Raw genomic sequence first — 20,690 nt, 5'->3', positions numbered from 1 at the left:
GGCCACAGTCCATGAGAAGTCTATGAAGTGTGTAGCAGTTGTGTTGTACTTGGTAGGGAAAAAAATCTTTGGGTTCTCTGAGGCTTGACCCAACAGTTTAACGCTGTCAGAAGTTAAATACTCCGACAATTAGGGACAAACTCGCAGGCATTGGGTGTTTGAGTGAATTTACAGACAATGCCACGTTCCCATAGGAGCTGGTGTTACCTTGTCCATGAGTTCCTGAAGAATGTGTCATCTTCTCCAGCCTGGGTTTTTGGCCCATGGTTCCCCATGGCTCCCAGCTGGAATTTCAGTGCTGGAAGTGGACTCAGTGATGGTCAGACAGGACAATCCCCACTGCCCACCCAGAGGTGGGAACAGGAAGGTCTGGTGGTGCAGAAAAGCTGGTGAATAATGAGAACAAGAAGAAAGAAACTCCACACCATGTTTATTTTCTTTGTCTCTCTGTGATGAGTCTAATTTTACATCTATCAGTGGAAAATCTTCCTCGCAATTCAGTTGCCAATGGATCAAGGTCTCCTTTTTTCAGGCACTGTAATAGCTCTCTGTGTTATGCAGTGATTAAAATCCTACTGTTTAATGAGCTTAGTTGTAAAATGAAATTGATTATAAAAAAAACCTTTATGATTGCCTTCTTGAGTGCCGTATTAATCATTTCTTTTATTCTTCGCACTGCTGTAAGCATTGTTTGAAACAGGAAATCATAAATACTGGTGGAGAAATTCATGTGTCCCAGTGCACATGTATCCCAACCCTCAGCAGAAAAACACAGAAAAATAATGTTTATTGGCCCATTCCACGCACTGGATGCAGGTGGAATGGCTTTTTACTTGCCTGCAGTGAGATTGCATGAAGTGGTACAGCTGGAGCTGGAAAGCCAAGCCCTGGAGCTGTGAACAATATGAATCTGAGCTCTTGGAAGTGTTTTTAACACCTGGGACTTTTGTTTTTACAGTTCCAGATGCTGCTCCTTCGGGCGTGTCGGTGGAGGTTGTGAACAGCACCCTGGTCAAAGTTTTCTGGTTTGGGATACCAAGGGACCGAGTTCGTGGGCACTTAAGAGGCTACAAGGTTACAAATTTCTCTATAAATATTTGTACATAATTGAGTAAATTATTAAATGAGTCCCAGATTGCAATCTCTCATTTTTGGGAAGGTGAGAGAGATCACAGTTGTGCTCATCTCCACACAACATGATTTGTTATAGAAATCCCAATCTCCTCACAGGTCAACTGGTGGAAATCAAAAAGCCTGCTGGATGGGAAGAGGCATCACCCAGAGAAACACTTCCTGACGTTTGTAGGAGACAAGAACTCTGGGATGATTCCTGGTCTGGACCCCTTCAGTGAATTCCACTTGACAGTTTTGGCTTTCAACTCCAGAGGAGACGGCCCTGAGAGCTCTGCCGTGGTGTTTGAAACTCCAGAAGGAGGTAAGACAAGAGGAAAGACATAAACTGAAACTGTCCTTGGGACAAGGTGAGTTGATTCCCTTATTTAAGATGATAATAAAAACTCCTCTATTCATAGAACCCTTCGCCTGAAAGGGGAGCTGTGGGTGTTGAGCTAAATTATATCCTCATTTAATAATAATTTGTAGGGACAGACTTGTTCACTCTCCTCTGAAAACTCATCCCTGTGTCTTCCAGTCCCTGAACAACCACGTTTTCTCAGGATCCAGAGCTTTGACAAGGACTCAGTCACTCTGTCCTGGGGACTTCCCAAGAAGCCCAATGGCCACCTCACTGGCTACATTCTGCAGTACCAGATAAGTACGTGCCTCGTTTGCTTTGAGTTCAGAATTGAAGCAGGATAAGTTAAGGAAAACTCCCAGATGTGATGTGCACAGGGGCTGCAGAGGGCAGGCTGCAGTCAGCTCCCAGAGCTGAAAGTTTTCCATGGAATTCTTGCCATGAAAGCTCCCATTACAGCCATTCCCTGTCCCACATTTATGGGCTGATTCAATGATTTCATATTGGCACTACCTAATGTAGTGGCTAAAAAGACCCATAAATTGTAGGTGCACTTTACTGGAGTGAAACTCATTTTAAACAAATTGAATTGTGAAGAGAGCACTCTATGAAGCCACATTAATGTAGATCTGCACATTATGTCAGGGAGCTTCTCCCACCCTAAGGTGCCTCAGCAGAAACAGAAACACCTGAGTCATGGTGTTGAGTAATCACACTGAAAACAACCAAATACCAGGGGATTTTTTTTCTTTCTGGCCTAGGAAAGAAATAAGAAACAAAGACAACCTCAGACAAGGCCCAGTAGTTAGCCCAGACTGCCATAAACCAGTTATGTGGTGTGGTGATAATTCAGTGTATTTTATGTGTTCTTTAAGGGTGGAAAAGGATGAGTCTGTGCCCTATTTATATATTAAAAAATGACCCATGTACTTTACACTTCTCTCTGCTGATGGCAGAACTGCTCAGATGCTTTAGCATCTGGATCTTCCCTTTGTTTTTGCTGATTATGGGCAGAGAATGGATCTATTCACAGAATGCCAGTCTGGTTCCATTGGGAAGGGACCACAGGGTCATCTGGGTCATCCCACAGCACAGGAGTGTGTCCAGATGGCTCTGGAATATCACCAGAGAGGGAGACTCCAGCCCCTCTCTGCTCTCTGTTCCAGTGCTCAGTCACTTCTTCCTTATGTCCAGGTGGAACTTCCTGGGCATGTTCCTGTCTATTGCTGGGACCACCAAGTACAACTTCCCTTCAGATATTCCTGTATTTTTATAAAATCCTCTCTCAATTTTCTCACAATCCCGCCTTCAGCTGCCAGCTCTGAGGAGCCAGAGCAGCTCACAGCACACCAACCACCCTCTAGGCTGCCGGTAAAAGTTTGCAGATGTTTGGAAGCCAAGCAGGGAGCAATTAATAGATATTTAATGATCTAGGAGACAGCCATTCTTACCTCCCACTCAGGCTGTGCGTATGTGAAATCAGAGAGCTGTTTGAGCTCAGTGATAGCTCACTGAGCCTTTGGGAGATGGACATGGAGGACATAAATCCCATTTAACACCAGCAAAAAGGGCACAAACTTCACACCCACCCAACCTTCCTCCTCCCCTCTCCTGCCCAGTGCTCCCTCCTGGATATGCTCAGGACACATTTTCATGCCTCTGACCTCTTGGAACCCTGGAAACTGAGAATTTTAGGCATTCTGTGCTGATGGGCATTGACCCCTAGTAAAACACTGCTTTTGACTTGAGGCTGTGGAGAAGGCTTCCAAAATTGAATGATAGAACTGGGATCACAGGTGTGTAGTTTGAATAGAAGTGTGTGGTATCATATGGTGGAAAATTTAGAATTTAAGGGTTTAGGGTTATAAAGCAAGATGGAAGTTTTAGGGTGCAGGTTTTGTTCCCCTTCTTCTTCATGGGTCTGGGTGATCTTCTTTAATTGGATAGAAAAACCCACATTGCGAACCATGGGTGGTTGGTTATTGGGCTAAAAGTAAAAATAATTATGTGTCCATTCTTAATTGGACAGTTTGGCCTTAAAAGGCCTTCAAGAGAGCGAGATATATCTCCATTTTTAGCTCATCAGCTTGTGGTACTATGGAACTCACATTTTGCAAGAATGTAACATAGATAAGAATGAACAAACCTCTGAGTCCCAACAAGAAATGCCACGTCGAGCTTTTAACGCTGACTCTGGCAGAAAAAGAAGATAAAACTGACCGAGGCGCTCTTCCCTTGCAGTCAACGAGACGCGCGAGGTGGGCGCCGTGAGCGACGTGAGCGTCAGCAACCGCTCGGTGCTGAGCTGGCGCCTGGCGGGGCTCAGCCCCAGCACCAAGTACAAGTTCTACATCAAGGCCTGCACGGCCAAGGGCTGCGGCAAGGCGGCCACTGAGGAGGGGCTGACGCTGGCCCAAGGCGGTAAGTTCGCCAAATGCAGTTTGGTGGGGAGGAGCACTGAGAAAGTGTTTCCCTGAGCGGGAAAGTGTTGAGTAAAACCTTACAAAATCAGGGCCTCACTATGCTTGTGAAACAATGTCTCAGGCCTGCTACTTTGGCTGCAGAGAAAAGGGACTCTGGGAAAGTGGCTCAGTTGGAAAATATTGTGTATAGGTAAAACCGTACAAAATCAGGGCCTCATTACCCTTGTGAAACCATGGCTCAGGCCTACTACTTTGGATAAGTATAAAAGGATTCTGGGAAAGTGGCTCAGCTGGAAAATGTTGTGTATAGGTAGAACCTTACAAATTAAGGGTCTTGATATCCTTGTAAAATCATGGCTCGGGCCTGCTATTTCAATTAAGTAGAAAAGGACTCTACAAAAGTGACTCAGCTAAAAAATGTTGTGTATAGGTAAAACCTTAAAAATCAGGGCCTCTTCACACTTGAGAAATCATGGCCCAGGCCTGCTATTTTGGCTAAGTAGAAAAAGGGTTCTACGAAAGTGGCTCAGCTAAAAAATGTTGTGTATAGATAAAACCTTAAAAATCAGGGCCTCCTTACCCTTGTAAAATCATGGCTCAGGCCTGCTATTTCAGCTAAGTAGAAAAGGAGAATGGGAAAGCGACTCAGATGAAAAATGTTGTGTATGTATAGGTAAAACCTTCCAAAAAAATCAGGACATTGATACCCTTTTACAAGGCATCAAGGTATTTACAATCATGACCCAGGCCTGCTACTTTGACTAAGTAGAAAAAGGATTCTACAAAAGTGACTCAGCTGAAAAATGTTGTGTATAGGTAAAATGTTACAAAATAAGGGTCTCGATTCCCTTGTAAAATCATGGCTCAGGCCTGCTACTTGGGCTAAGTAGAAGAGGAAAATGGGAAAGCGACTCAGCTGAAAAATGTTGTGTATAGGTAAAACCTTACGAAATAAGGGTCTCCTTACCCTTGTGAAGCCATGGCCCAGGCTTGCTACTTTGGCTAAGTAGAAAGCTCTGGGAATGGGACTTGGCTGAATGGGAGGTAGGAAAACAAGTTTTATCACCATGACTGCTCCCATCGTGGCTCATGGTGGTTAGTTGAAGTACATTTGTTGTGCTCTGATGGAATGCAGGTGATAACGGCCTGACTGCTGAAAAAAATCTGGTTTTTGCAATAAAGAGCTCTCCTTTTTACCTGCCTGAATCTCGGCATTGCTTTGCTTCAAACAGAAAAATCCACTGGGAATAATCCAGGCTTGACATTTCCTTTGTAATTAGGGGAAATAAGTTTGTTTTCCTTGCCATGAGAGCAGTCAATGGAGTTTCTAATGTGGCCATGGTGCTCTTCAGGGAAGCAGAGCTCATCTGTTTCATTTTGCTATGCAGTCCTGTTTCTGTTCCCACCCATCAACTCCTTGAGCCATGCTGGAAAAAGTGAATTGCATTCAGGCCTGAACAGAAAATTGAAGATGCAGATAATCTGTTCTCAGTAATATTATAAAAAGAAATTCTGCCCATGCATGAAGATGGGGAACTGCCAGCAACATTAAGGTCAGCTGTTTGACATGGCAAATCCAGATAAACATCAAGTTGACTGCATTTGCTCCATTATTTATGATTATTTTATCAGAGAGCAGGAGTGAGCATGTGTGTGCCACTTACACCCTGTGCTGAAACACTGATGTTCAGTGATTTACAGGAGAATCCCAAGCACTCTGTGATAGCTCATCCTTCACTTTCAGCTGAAATGAAATAAAATGTACTGTGCTCAGCAAGTCTGAGAACTCCACAGTACTGAGGAGCAGCTCCTTGCTATTAATCAGAAACCATTGCTGTGCACTTACCCCAGGGAAGGAGAAAGAGAATGTGATAAGCAAAAGAGTCCTGGCTGCAACATTTTTAGCAAAGATAACAGTGTGCAGCAATGTTGATGTAAAATAGAAAAATGACCCATGTGCTATTGGACTTCTAAGCTGCAGAATTCTTTTCAGTTACTGGTAAAACAGGTAAAAAGTGTTTTAAACCTTCATGTCCCAGTTCCAGATCCAGTCAGCAGCTGCCATTTGTTTTCCCAAGCAGTAAAACTCCTTCTCAACTCTCTTGGCCTCCAGTCTCACTGTAGGATACAGGTACTCACTTGGTAGCAACTATTAATCACCATGATCTAAAATTTATTCCTCATTGAGAAAATAAAAACTTTTTTTTTTTTTTCTCCAAGATAAAAATACCCCGTTTCCCCTCATCAGTTGCCTTTTCTGGCATTCATTGGGCAACCAGAATAATGACTTTTGACTCCTTGAAATAACCTTGTCATGGTTTAGAGACATTGCATTCATTTTGTTCTCATTCCCTACTTTCCTAATCTCTGTTTCTGCAGTAGCAACACCTGATTCTTGTGCAATACTCTTAGACTAGAGTGGTACAATTAATGAAAGCTGCAAGGGTTCAGTTCTATGATTCATGTGTGCTCCTTGCTGCTTCTCAAGCCACCCTAAATTAGGGCACTGCATCTGTCACTGAGATGCCATTAGAGTTCTGTGTCATTATTTGCTGGCTAAATTGCTCAGATATTTTTCACCTAAACATGATAGGCTGAAAAAAAAAGAAAAAAAAAAATCACTCTTTTCAGTGACCCCCTTGGGGTTTTAAGCTGTGATTTGGGGAGTGAGGCAATTGCTCAAAATTAAAACAATCTCTCTTTTTGAAGGAGGGGAGTGATTTCAGAAGTCAAAGTTTATAATTTCAAATGACCCACGTAAATGACAGATATAAAACGTGGTGCCCTCTGAAATGAAACTCCGTGATGGAGCACTCCACATTTCTTTGGGGGTTGATTCAGTGATTCTATAACCACTCTGTTCCAGTTTAATAATAAACCCATAAAGATCTCGTCGTTCATTTTAAGACTTTGGAAACTTCCACTGCTGCAATTCTGCCTTTGCCACGGGTATTTCAGAATTTCACAATGCAATCTGCCAGGAAAGTGGAGATGTTGAGGTGGCAGCTCAGGATTCATTCACTTTTTTTTTTTACTTGATCTCCATCATTACTGCTGCTTTAATTTATTTGCAGTTATCCTTGCTACTCTTGTCTGGAATTAGAAAGAAAAGGGAATTTCCTTATTTAATATGTGTGAGGATTTGTGTAGCACCACTGAAAAAAAAAATTTACAGAGAAAATTACTCAGATATGAAACCCTGACAGGCAACCTAAGATCTTTATCATTTCTTGATAAAATGATTCTTGGACCTGAGCAAAAGGGAATTTGGATTGTACTGCAAAACAAATAATAGCTTAATTTCTGTGGTTTCATTCCACAGAAGAGTGTATGTTGTCTTTAGAAAATTACTGTAATGTCTGTCTCATATTTTAAGGCAGTATGTCTTAAATGACCTCCAAACTAATTAATTTTCCCCTTGAAAATGTCAATTTCCCCAAGATCATTAGCCCTCAGAAACAAAACACAAAATAAGGTTCTTCCAGAAGTGAAAAGATTTAATTTAATGTAGCAGCCCTTCTTTAACACAAAGCTCCTTTTCATCTTGTCACCAGTGCTGCTCGGGGATTACCAAACACCTATTACATGTTGAGAATTATCATTGTGTGTCCAGAAATCCGAGCATTAATGAGAAATTCATCCACATGAAGCCACACAGTTGTAGGTTTATTCTCCAGAGAAGCCAGGAAATAAAAGTTCACCAGTTTCATCATATTGCAGTGGCCATTGGCACATAATTCCCAAAGACTTTTGGAAAATCTGAGGGAGAGGGTGCAGGGCAACCATTTGGAACAAGACATGTGGGTTTAGCTCTCTTTTGCCATGGGCACAGGGGAAAAGGAATAATAAAATACCTTTCCTATATATAACCACTGGTGCTGTTAGCAGCAAACCCTATTTGCTCACAGTCAAGAAAATCTAATGAAATCTGTGAATATTTCTTGATCATCACCTCACCTACAAATTTTTATTGAGACAGGTTTGCTAATCTCTGTAGTCTAAAATAATCCAAATTGAACATGAATTACCTTCTCCACTGAAAAGCCCTGAAAATGAAGGATACTTGTGCTGCATATTTATACATTTTTAATAGCCAGGCAGCAGGGGAAAATTAATGGAAGTTCAACTTTGCATTTATTGCAGCAGATGTATTTAGACAGGTATGGTTATAAATTAAGATGCTGTTCACAATTAGTATTTAGCACTCAGACTGCCAGATTGTTTTCTTTTTTTATATGAGTATATTTTATAACAGATGTGCTAACTTTTGGAGAACACTCTGGAAAATCTTTGGGGGTGGTTTCTATTGTTTTTCCCTTTATACCATAAGCTTCTGTAAAAAATGTGTGTTCTGCTCTCCTCATAAATCTTGGAGCCCGGTAGGAATATTGTAAAATTGCAGTTCAGTGTTTAATGTTCATGCAAGTCCCATGGTGTGGCTGATAAATAGTGGGGGAAGATGAGAAGTGCTGGTGATATGCCTTTATTACTAATGCTCCTTCTCCCTTATTGGAGATTAAAAACCTGACCCAACTGCTTTCAATTTTCTGCAGCTAATTCCTGCAGCTTTCAGGATGTTCCTGGCCTTCCAGAATGTGCAGCTTTGCCTTATCTGTGTATCTTTGCTTTTATTTTTCAGGAGGCCACACTGCTTTTTCTATTCCAGCAGCAAACCCACCCCCACTAGCAAAGCTTTCTCCTCTTCCTCCCCTTGTTGGCCACACAGACCAGCAGGAAATGGCATTAAAAAAAAACAAACCTCATAATCACCCAGCACTGGACTCCTGAGTTTTAAAGGGAAAAAAGAGTGTTTTGGGACAGGAGATGATAAATGGAGAGCTGTTGGTAAATCCCCAGTGCCAGGTTAGGCTGGGCTCATCCTCATCCCAAGGTGTCCATCCCAGCCCTGAGCTGCTCCATGTGCCAGGCCAGGGCAGCAGCAGCATCAGGCAGAGCTGAGCAAGAAGTGAACAGAAAAAGAGATTTATTTTTTTTTCAGCCATCTCATCTCCCTCTTTCTGCTTCTCTAAAGTGCTGCTGGTTCAGAAACAGGCTGCTACAAGCTGGGAATAAATAGGGGGCAGAGAGGGACTGGAAATGTTGGTTTATGAATATGCAACCCAAACCACCTGCCAGGAGCTCAAGGTTTAGGATTTGCTTCCCAGGAATTCAGGAGAAATTCCTCCTTAGGAGGCTGGTGGTATGAGCACTTTGGATCATGTGGTTGTCATGTCATGCACAAGAGTTACCTGATATTTCACAGACTTTGGGTTGAAGGTTTATGTTCATTCCTGTCCCTTTATGGACAATATTCTCATTTTTTTCTGATGCCTTGATTTTAGAGCACATAATTAAAATGTACCTGTGGTGTCCTGGTGCTTAATTTGCGGTTTGATTAAAAACTATAGCTGGCTTTCACATACTTCATTTAGCAAAAATTACCCATAGATGGATTAATTTATGCTAATGAGCTGTGCTTCAGTATCAGCAGTGTTTCAGCTGGATGTTTCTCTCTGGGTCTCAGTGGTCTGCTCATTTAACTGCTTATTGTAATACATGGAGAGTTGCCTTGAAAAACTTATCCTGAACTGCTGCTTTGACTGTGCTTGGATTTATCTTAATCTCTTTTTTCTTTTTTTTCCCTTCAGCTGTCAACTCAGCCTTAATCTCCAGCAGCTTCTTGCTTTGCTTATTTACTAGTTGAAGTATTAATGAGCATTGTTCCCCTGTCAGTGCTAATTGGCAGAGTAGTTTGCAGATTATACTTTGTGCTCGAGCCTTAGTTTAGATGGCTTTGGACAAAACAGGCAAATCAGGCAATTGAGAACAATTCCAGAATTATTTTTATTAATTGCAGCCCCCCCAGATTTCTCTCCTACCATCGAGGACAAGGACACTCCTGTGTTGTAAGAGATCCCTCCATGTCACACACAGTTCTGAATTTGCTGAGCAGGCTGCTCACGTCCAGGCAGTGATTGTCAACTGCTGTAATGTCCTTTTTTCTGCTTTCCAAAAAAGCTGCTCTGAAAAATCTTATTTAATGCCCACAATCTGAATGCACACGGGGTTACAGGAGATGTTTTTGCAACTAACAAGGTTCCATAACCAGAACTACTGGAATTTACTTCTCCTAATCAAATATTAAACTCATCAGCAACACTTAAACACCTAAATATCCATTTACAGGCAAATTGGTGAGCTGTTTGCAAACCAGTGCTTTGTGCAGGCATTGTGGAATTTAAAAGGACACAGAAAATCTCTGCCAGGAGAGGAGCAAGCACAAATCCCACTGTTAATTTTTTTTTCTGGGAGACATGTAAGGATCCATATCCAGCTAACAAGCTGTCTGTGCCTCCCTGCTGAGTTCAGTTCAATGGGAGAAGCATCAAGCCCCAGATTATCCATACAAAGCAAGCCTGTTTGCAAGTTGTAATTTTTTAAGCACGCATTAGTTAAAGCAGATCCATAATCCCCCATCAATATTAACTTTCATCCTGGGAGATGAACAAACCCCTTCCTAAACATCAGGATTTTACTCCAGTCCGCTGTTGATTTCATCCGACAGAACATTAAAAATCAAAGGGAATGTTCAGGTTTTTTTTTTTTTTGCTTTGGAAAATCAGATTGCCTGATGCCAAATGTTTAAAATGACGTGTTGTACTTGTCTGTTCTTTGTGACTGTGCATTTCCTAGGCTTTTTGTCCATGAATGCCATTAACCCCTCTGCCTTGACTGTGTGCATTCCGTAGGTAAAGGGAGCGGCAGGATTTCAGACGCAGTAAAGCCCACCCCAAAGTTTCAGCCCAGCGAGGCCCTTGAGCCTGGCACTGAGTACACAATCCGCCTAGTGACTAAGAACTGGGTGGATAACAATAGCATTTTTGAAGATGTAATTGAGACCAGGGGGAGAGGTGAGACACGAAGCCCTTGGAGGTGCTGAACGTTTGTGTTTCCGCGCGCATCGATGTTGAGGCTCCATCCTGTGCAGTGTGAGCGTCCCAAACTCATCCTTCCGTGCTCTGGGGTTGAGGTTGGCCCTTGCAGTTGAATCCCATGGCAGCACAAACACATCCCAGGCTCTGGGCTGTGCTTTACAACAGCCTGGAACAATCCCAGATTTTACAAACCTGTGAGAGGGCAGCTGTGACCAAACCCATCAGAGGCCAGTTTGGTGATCTGCACGTGCTGGGGGCACTTTTACCTCTCTCTCTCTTTCACAAAACTGCTTCTGCATGAGAGGCTTAACAACTCTGTGCTCAGCTTTCCTGTGTGGTGCTAATCCTGTGAGTCAACTGCTTCTCAGAGCCACCTTGCCAAGTGTCTGTGTTGTCCCTTGTCACCTGCACGCTCCCCTCCATCCCAAACGTCACACTCTGGACACATTCCTGCCTCACATCGAAGCTGAACACCATCAGTAGTGATAGACTGATTCCATTAAGCTCCAGAGAGGAATGTGATGTGCTCCTGTTGTTGTGGGGTGCTGTGATTAATTTTGTCCCTTTTTGCTCCTCTCCCATGTCCCCAAGCCTACGCTGGCATTTACGAGGGGATTTCCACCCAGGGCTGGTTCATCGGGCTGATGTGCGCCATCGCCCTGCTCACCCTGCTGCTGCTAACCATTTGCTTTGTCAGGAGAAATAAAGGAGGCAAATATTCAGGTAAATGGATTTATATTGTCCTTTCCCTATGTTCACATGTTAATAACCAACATCCTTCAGAGGTTTCTCTCTGGGGGCCGCACGGCCGCGAGCACAAACATCCAATTAGGGTTTGTAGCTTTTGATAAATGTCCACAGAAGGGATTTTAATGAATGTAAGTGGGGCTGTGCTGTGTGCTGGTCACAGAGCCTGCAAAGCCCAGCACTCCTGGAATATTCCAGCATTTAATCCAGCAAGATCCTTGCTGGCAGGACTCCCTGCCCGCTTTCCACCTGGGAATGCTGCTGGACACACGGACAGAACTTCCACAGGCAGATGGACAGTGGAATATTTTTAAATAAAAATTACCTCTGTCATTTTCCAAGCAGTGAGTAAGGATTTAGGTAAATGCATTGAAGTAGAAATCTGCTTGCCCAAGGAGGTGGTGGATGCTCCATTTATGGAAACATCCAGTGCCAGGTTGGACAGGGTTTGGAGCAGCCTGGGAAGTGTCCCTGCCCATGCCAGGGGTGGCACTGGATGGGATTTAAGGTCCCTTCCAACCCAAACCATTCCCTAATTCTATAAATACTTGCTTATAATAAATTAGGGAATGGTCCCAAACTCTTGGAAGCTCACAGGCTGTGTCCAGCCAGCTCCAGGCCAGGCTGGAGGTGATTGCAGAAGCTTTTCCCATTGCCCCTGGGAAAAGAAAAATCCATGGCAGAACACAACACAGAGATCTGTCCTTTATTTTATTTGCACAGTGAAAGAAAAAGAAGATTTGCATCCAGATCCAGAAGCTCAATCAATAAAAGATGAAATCTTTGGGGAATATAGGTAAATAGGACCTGCTTTCACCAGCCTTTGTGTTTCTTGGGGTTTTCTTTGTTTCCAAATGCCATCATTATTCGGGACATTTTTATGGCATGCAATTAATGCTGTTTTTCATTTTCAAGGCAAACCACATAGGAGTGGATAAGAGTAGGAATATAAAGGTATATCCAGTGTATTTCAATCCATCCAAGCTGGGATGTAAGGAAATGTTGATGTATTGGTGGTTATTTTTCACTTTTTTATTTTATTTTTTAAATTAGCATTGTATGAATAATGTAAATATATATGATAATTTGGGGTGCTGCTGAAAAGCCCACTGAAGTCAATAGATTGAATTCTATGTCTTCAGTGGATTTTTGAAACTCAGACCCAAATCATGTAATAAGGGGAATGGTCATTTTGGGGAAGAAAACAAAGAAAAGTTTGGAATGTGGTAAAAAATACTAAAAAAAAAAAGTCTCTCTACAGAATTCCCTGTAGGAGAATCAAAATAACCACTTTGGCTGCTTTAAAATAACTAACACTTCTAGCAATGTGTAATTGTGATATGTAGGAAAATCCATAATTGTAAGAACCATGCTGGAAAACTGGTATTGCTGCCCTTAAGGGCATAAAATTGCTGTTGAAATCCCACTTATATATACTACATTATTTGTACTGGAGTAGGGCTTTTTTTTTTTTTTCTGCATAATTTCATCTTTATTTAATTTTTAATGCTTTCTAATGGGACAAATATTTAGAAAGGTAAGAAAGCCCTGAGGTTAATAACTTTGACCCCCCCTCCTTTCCCCCTGAAATCCAAACTTGTCTTTTTTTCTGAGGAGAAATGCCCTGTGCAGAAAAGTAGTGATTTTTTTTTTCTGTGTTGTTTATGCACAAATTGAGTCCATCCTGAAGAAATGAAGCTCAGGTTCATTTCTCTGTCCTCCCTTAGATAAAATTGCCAAAGATTTGACACTGAGTTGGCATCAGCAGCAAGGGCTGTACTTGACTAATTATGTCCCAAATCCAGAGGCCTAATTTTAGATTTTTAATATAATTTAATGTTTTCCCAGTCACCCCAGATGTCCTGTTCAGGCTGTTCTTGTTCCTTTTCTATGGTGCCATCAGGAGGAATGGCCAGCAAAATTCCACTTTTTTTCCCAGAATTTTGATGTTGGGCCTGTCCTTTGTCATGGAATTTTTGCTGAACAGAGACTTCAGATGCAGACATGGATTCTGCTTTGTTTTTTCTCAGTTCTTCCCCTTTTTCCTGGATTTTTCACTGTACAGAGACTTCAGTTGCAGACATGGATTCTGCTTTTGTTTTTGCTGGTTCCTCCCCTTTTGCAGAGACAAACTCCAGTGAGATAAACTCTGGTAAAATAAAATAACAGCAGAAAATAAAGGGAAAAGCCCCTGTATTGGTCATTTAAACTCAAAGAGATGCTCCTAAAGCAGTGAGATGTGACCCACTGATGTGATGTGATGTGTGGTCATCCATGCACCTCAAAAAGAAAATTAAATAATTAGGCCCTGAACGTTTTGTAACATAAACAGGCCAGTGTTTTGTGAAATGAAAAGTCTCTCTGTGAGGTTCCAAGGACTGGACATCAGCCCTGGTGGCTGGAACAGACCCCTCCAATCCTCTCCAGCATCCCCTTTTCCTTCCCCTTCCCTTTCTGTCCATTCTTTCTGCCCAAGGCAAAAAGGGAGAAAAACCCAACTAGTTGGGTATTGATAATTCCAACGAATTTGTGGGAATAATGACAAAATCCAGCGGGAGGGATCTCAGATGTGTGAGGAGCACCAGGGCAGGGCTCAGATCATCCTCACTGCACCACCCACATCCCTCACTCTTCCCTCCCCAAGCCAAGAGCAGCTCCCCTCCAGTGGAAGGCGGATTTTTGGAAAGGCATCTCTTTATTTTGTAGTGACAGCGATGAAAAGCCGCTGAAAGGCAGCCTCCAGTCACTTAACGGGGACATTAAAGCCACTGGAAGTGCTGATAGTCTGGTAGATTATGGAGAAGGGGAGCATGGCATGTTCAATGAAGATGGTTCATTTATTGGAGCTTATTCTGGATCTAAGGAAAAAGGATCAGTGGAAAGCACTGGGAGCTCTACGGCAACTTTTCCTCTCCACGCCTAAAATGATTTAATTGTGATATTTATCCTGGTTAGCTCTCCACAGTTCCCAGGTGTGCCCGGGAGCAGGGTGCCAGGTGAGCCAGTCAGGAAAATCCTGACATCCAGGTAATACAAAAACGAGTCACTGCCACTAAAAGGTGATTTTTCCATCCTAATTTCTATGTGTTTTCTCCTCAATAAAACAGAATAATTCTTTATTCTACATGATGTGTTAATCTGAGCAAACCAGAGTTTCTCAGTGTCTTTACCTGCTGCTCCAGGTGTTTCTTGGGCTTGGAATATGTTTCTCTGTGTATTATTTTTGCCCTGTATGGCTGTTGTCACAGGTCTGTGTGTAAAATTAATTCCCTCATGGCCTTGGTTATGGCACCAACAAAAAACAGGTTATTCTGCAAAGTGACACAACAAGGAAAATTAGAATTCCAAATACCAGAGAAATATATTCTATATATTGTATATTTTTTCCTAAAGAATTAAACCCCTTTGTGTATAATATTAAAAAAAAAAACTGTTTTAGTGGTTACAGGTGACTTCAATACCAATACTTAGAAATGCAGCTTTACCCACAGGAGAGTGTGGGTGAGGCTGCTGCCCAGTAGCTGGCACTATTTCCTTAAATAAGTTAAGCTGCAGCTTTTCCTGTGGCAAGGCAAAACAGGGTTCCCATCCACCATCACTCGAGATATTTTTCATTTTTCCCAGCTGCAAGCTGCATTTCTAAGCAAACTCCTTGGTGTCTGTCTCATATCTGTATATTTGTGAGCTAGCCAGCATTTCATGGAGACGTTGTACATATGATATTAATATTGACACAAGTCCAGAGCAGCCTGGTTTTATTTTGAACTGAGACATGTTGCTAGCATGGGTCTGTATAGCTGTGTAGGAATGAGTAGAATTGCTTCTCAGTATGGATTTGGACCAGCAAAATTAGATTTCAGAAGGAGCTGTGTGTATAGGAATCATCCAAACCTCACACTATTCAAGCATCACCTGAACTAGACCTACCTGACTTTCAAGAGTTCATTTCTTTTCAGCCTATTCTCTGTTAAATAAACAAAAAAACAGAAGCAAAAGAGAAAATATTATGGTAGAGTTTGTTTTCCTGTTTTGTTGACTGAATGCTGGTTTAAATCTGGTTCTTTGCCTCTCCAACACTAACTCAGCCGAGCTGTACAGCACATTTTTTTGGTCTTTTTGTATTGGAATCTCCTGAATCTCTTTTTTAATAGCATTTGTATTTTTGAATCTGCTTGTTTGAGTAGAGCATCAACGTGGCTTCATTTCTTCTGTCCCTCCCATTAGAAAAGTTTTTCAGCAGTTCCTGCAGGAGGAATAGATCCTAAAAGCCGTTTGGCACCCTGATAGCAATTAGGCAAATATCCCCAAATGGCCCCTCCATGATTTCAGTGGGAGAAAGAGAGGAAGCAAGAATTACTCACATGGTTCTGAGTTTCCAGCAAGGGCTCCAGTTAAGCCCAGGGAAATGCAGATTTTTCCCAGTGGGAAGGTTGTTGATCCCACAGCTCCCCCCAGGCTGGGGCTGCTCCTCAGCAGTTTCTGGAAGCCTTTGGTGCTCAAGCTTCTGCTTATCTGTGCCTATTTTTGGGTTTTAATTGGAGCTTTTAAGGGCTTTTTATGTATCCTCTATTTGGGAAAAGCAAATCCCAAAGAGCCACCCCAAAAGACCCATTCAGGCTGTGCCTGTGAGTATAAAATGGTGAGTGGAAATCTGCCCTCAATCAAAAATTATCCCATATCAGTGACCCACATTATTCACTTTTTGTTACTGATAAAGTTCTATTTTATGTATTTCACTCAATCCTAACACAGAAAACTCCAAAAACCTTTTAATTTGGGGGGAAAAAAAAGTAGTTTTCCGAAGAATGGAGTTTACAATTAGAGAAATGTGAAAATTGGCAACTCATCAACAGAGACATTTCCCAGCAGCATCTTTATCTGCTGACTCGTGTCTGCTGCAGCCCAAGCCAGATAAAATCTAAGAACTGATTAGCCTTGTGACAACCTGCTGCTTGCTTTGGGCTGGTTTGCATGGATTTCCTTTGGCAATCATCTGCACTGATCACAGGTCTTTGGAAATTCGGGAATAAAATTGGGATGGGCTCCTCCAAATGCTCCCTTTGGGCTGGGGATGCTGCACACACCCCATCACATTTTGGGTCACTGCAGATAATCAGGCCCCAGAAAATACCTTTTAAACAATGTTAGATTTCTCTGTTGGGTTTCAGACCATGTTAGTGAGTGTCAAATGATCCAATAAAGGATCTGAACCCCCCCAGGATCCCCCCAGAGCTGTTTGTGATGTGCTGCTCAGCCATGCTGGGGGCTCTGCTTTTTTCCACCCAGATTTTAATTCACAGCCTTAAACTTTAACGTTGGTGTTCCACAATGCCTCAGGATCTAAAAATCAAACAGGGAGGGAAAGGATGTGCAATGGAAACCTGGATTTTTGAGGAATATGCCCAATGAATATTGAACAAGTGGCTCAAACTCCCAGGAAATCTCACTCACCTGAGCTGTTTTTAATTCCCCAATCATTTATTTTCTTTTTGTCCCTGCACTGGCATTTTATTTTCTGTTGAAAAGGTACCCTGGAAAGTGCAGGATAATGATTTTTTGTAGAGATTTTATTTTTTTCTTTTCAAAAGTAAATGAACAGAGCAAGCTGAGGTTTTCCTGAGGAGTTTTTTTGTCATTGCAAGGAGCTGGGCTGTGTTTTTGCCATGGTCTGTGACAGGTGAGAGGAAGTGTGAGCATGCAGCTCAATAAAAGTGTCACTGCACTGCAGTTTACAGAACTTCCTGAGCTGGAAGGGATCCACAAGGTCATCAAAGTCCAACTTCTGCCCCTGCACAGGACAGCCCCAAAAATCACACCTTGCTCTGAAATAGTGCATTAAATAGTAAATCTTTGTATTGACTTGTTTGGGACTTTTTTGGATTTATTTTTATTCTTTCTTTGGCAGGAGTGTTTATTAAAATTAGCTGCTGGAAATCCGTGGTGATTTCATTAATTAACACCTAGCAGGGAATTCCAGCCTGCCTGCTGGGAGGAGGGAGTCCAGCCATGGGAGCAGAACAGGGAATTACTAATTATTAATTATTAATTATTAATTATCCCATGCCAGGGCTTCGGTTCCATTTGGTTCTGACACATTTTGCCTCAGTACAAGTGTGAGAGGGGAAATGGCAATTTCAGATTTGATATCCAGGCCAAGCCAGGATGTAATTCCAGCCATCAGCCATCCAGGCATTTCCCTGGCCCCACAGATCCAGTCTGGGATTTAAGCAGCCTCTGGAAGAAAAGAGGGATGGGCCTTGCTGAAAAAGCTGTGCATAAGATGAAACAAATAAAATTAGCTCTTCCTAAATCATGGGGGGAAAAAAAAACCCTGTGTCCTTTCTCCCAAGGGAGTAGTTTAGATTCCCAGAGCAGCATAATATTGGTTTGGTGTGGATTAATTTTTCTCTCATATACATATATATATCTATATATACACACACATATATACAAATATATTATCAAGAACCTGCAGGAACAGCCCCAGCTTCCCTCTCTGGAAAAATTAGGGAATCCAGTCTCCAGAAACCCCCATTGCTCTGCACTCTGTAGGATAAAAATACAGAAAATAAAAATACAGAAAATAAAAATACAGAACTGAGCATCAAAGCCCTGCTGGGGCTGGATCTTCAGCAAGAGCAGAATTAGGAATCAAATCAGAAATTACTTTCCCCCTCTGGATAAAATCTTGTGTTCATGTATAAAAAAATTTTAAAACCTTCATTGTAACTCATATCTTAAATTGATCTAATTAGCAATCATTTAGTGATTGATATTTGTTCTGCTGTGCCATGTCACACAAATTCCAGTGAGCAGCTCTTTTCCTGGTAACTGCTGCCATTGACTGAGAGGCTCCAATCCAGTGCACCAGAGGTTTTCATCAAAGCTTTCAGGCCAATGTTCATTTTTGACATGAAAATAGTAGCACAATCTTTCTATAATAAAATAAAAAAAAAAAAAAAAATTAAAAAAAAAGGGAAAAGGATGGAGTTTTTAAACAGTGATTCCACATTTTGTAAAGAAAAGTTAGAATAGCATTCACTGCTCCTTGAGCTTTTGAGAGGAAACCTCAGTGCCATTTTTCACAGCCATTATTTTGCAGATGAGAAGTGCATTTAGGTTATTGTGCTTACCTGGAAGAACAGATAGGAAAAAAGGAAATTCTCCACGGAGAATTCCCTTTGTTTGCCAATGGATCACACCCTCAGCTGCATCTCTGTCAGTGTGCATGACAAAAAATAAAGGTACAAACCACAGCTGGAGTAGCAGGAGATGTTTACATTGCAGCTCTGGATCTCTCATGTCAAATCTCAAGTGATCTGCACTGATTTGTTCTGTTTTCAGGCAGGAGCCCCTCGGGGGCTTTGAGCCAAAGCATTCTGTCTGTTCATTTTTTTATTATTATGGTTCTGACTTTAAACAAGAGACTTTGTAATTTCATGAGAAAAAGATCAAAGCAAATGTGGTGTCACCATCACAATGTTACTTTTTTGGGAGCTAAATGTTAGTGTGCATTGATTAAAGTTTAGAGGAACGTGTTGTACTGTAGTTGCTGTTTGTACCACGCAGATGTGCACGTATGGTTTGAAAAGATATTTTCATTTTACATGAAATACAACTTTGCTAATAAAAGTTTGACTTGATGTAATCTTCAAAAGCCTTGGCTGCAATCAGCAAGTTTCTTTTGTTTGATTTGGGTTTTTTTGGTTTTTTTTTTTCACTTGACACTGTTTATTTGCTGGGAATCTGATTTAACTGTGACTCACAGCCCCCTCTAAGCTGTGACCTGTGGGGATTTTTTTTTAGTTTCACACCAAGGTTGAGCTGCCCTTGGTTTTCACTGAGATTTTTGGACACTGTGGATCATCAGCCCTCTAAGTGTGACACCAAAGCAGGATGAAGCTGACCTGCAAACAGCCTGAACTCAAATTCCTCACTGATTCCATGGGATCCTCTCCTGGCCCAAACCATCACCTTATTTATTGTTAGCATTTCTCACAGGCTTTATTCACCCTGCTACCAGCACAAAACCTCCCAGCACACAGAGCTCCTACTCATTTCCATTAAAGATCACCAGAATATTGATAATCTTATAAATATCTAGGCACACACAAACCAAATAATACCTTTTTCTGGCATCTATATGTATTAATTTAATAGGAATTTAGCAAATGGGCTTTGTTTGCAAAGAAAAATGCCTTGGTTGTTTTGTTAGTCCCTCTTCCCATCACCAACACTGTTCTAGGATTAATTCTGCTCTGTCTGTCCATGGGGAGGTTCTGCAGGTGAACACAAATTCATCCCCCTGATACCTGGAACACTCAGGACTCATTAAATGGACAGCAGGACAAATCCATGGCAGTGGATATTGCTGAAAAAAAAATCCATTTTTCAATGTATTTAACAGGAATCTGAAAGATCTGGTTGATGCTCAAGTGTGCTGAGCATCACCCTTGATGCTGGTGTGGCTTCTGAGTGTATTTCATTGAAATATTTTGTGCTGTTCTGAGTGTTTTTCACTGTATTTCAGTGAAAGAAATTCTCCTTTTTTTTACCACATGTTTTTAGCTGCTTCACTTCAGCAGGAAGGCTTCAGGGCTTTTTTAATGCATTCTTCACCTGCAAGAAGTGAATGCCCTCAGTGGGAATGCAGCCTGTGCTAACAGGCATTCACCTTTCAGGAAGGCATCAAGGGCATCCCAAGAAGGTTTTATTATAATTCATATCCTGGAATAATGAGATTTACACTTTTCTCAATGGCATAATGGAGAGGAGAAAGTCCCACAATCATGTGCTTCACTGGAGTGAGAATAAAGGTGCTGCTGCCACCAGCAGGTGTGTGGGAGCAGAACTCACAGAAGTTTAAGGATAAAATGTGGGATTTATTTTCCTCTAAGAGGCAATTTATATGAAACATGAATTTAAAAAAAAATACTTCTGGATTATTTAAAATGAGTGAAGTAACAACTTCCACTGGTGCAGGAACTCTGGTTAATTATGCATAATTGTTGAAAATATTTGTATTTTGTTTTTGGGACAAGTTGTCATTATTAGACCTGTTTTGGGGGCAGACCTTTCCTTCTGATGCTCAAACATTTCACTCTGTTCTTC

The 20,690-nt window shown here is 41.7% G+C and overlaps 1 protein-coding gene across 8 annotated transcripts in view; it reads left to right on the top strand.

Moving 5' to 3' along the window:
- The window catches only part of CHL1 (cell adhesion molecule L1 like), a 135,233-nt gene that overhangs the window by 112,884 nt on the left and 1,659 nt on the right, over positions 1-20,690 (top strand). For 4 of the 8 annotated variants that reach the window (XM_033071978.2, XM_033071975.2, XM_033071977.2 and 1 more), the window contains 8 exons: positions 959-1,074; positions 1,231-1,435; positions 1,652-1,774; positions 3,716-3,895; positions 10,647-10,808; positions 11,424-11,555; positions 12,303-12,375; positions 14,286-19,236. In XM_033071978.2, coding sequence (XP_032927869.1) covers positions 959-1,074; positions 1,231-1,435; positions 1,652-1,774; positions 3,716-3,895; positions 10,647-10,808; positions 11,424-11,555; positions 12,303-12,375; positions 14,286-14,502 — 1,208 coding nt within the window. In that variant the 3' untranslated portion in view covers positions 14,503-19,236. Of the gene's footprint in view, positions 1-958; positions 1,075-1,230; positions 1,436-1,651; positions 1,775-3,715; positions 3,896-10,646; positions 10,809-11,423; positions 11,556-12,302; positions 12,376-13,112; positions 13,117-14,285; positions 19,237-20,690 lie in introns of those variants that run through there. The other 4 variants (XM_033071981.2, XM_033071976.2, XM_033071980.2 and 1 more) reach the window with 4 other exon arrangements.

Source organism: Catharus ustulatus, chromosome 13, assembly GCF_009819885.2.
Source record: "Catharus ustulatus isolate bCatUst1 chromosome 13, bCatUst1.pri.v2, whole genome shotgun sequence".
Taxonomy (NCBI): domain Eukaryota; kingdom Metazoa; phylum Chordata; class Aves; order Passeriformes; family Turdidae; genus Catharus; species Catharus ustulatus.
This window is presented reverse-complemented; position numbering and strand designations above follow the sequence as displayed.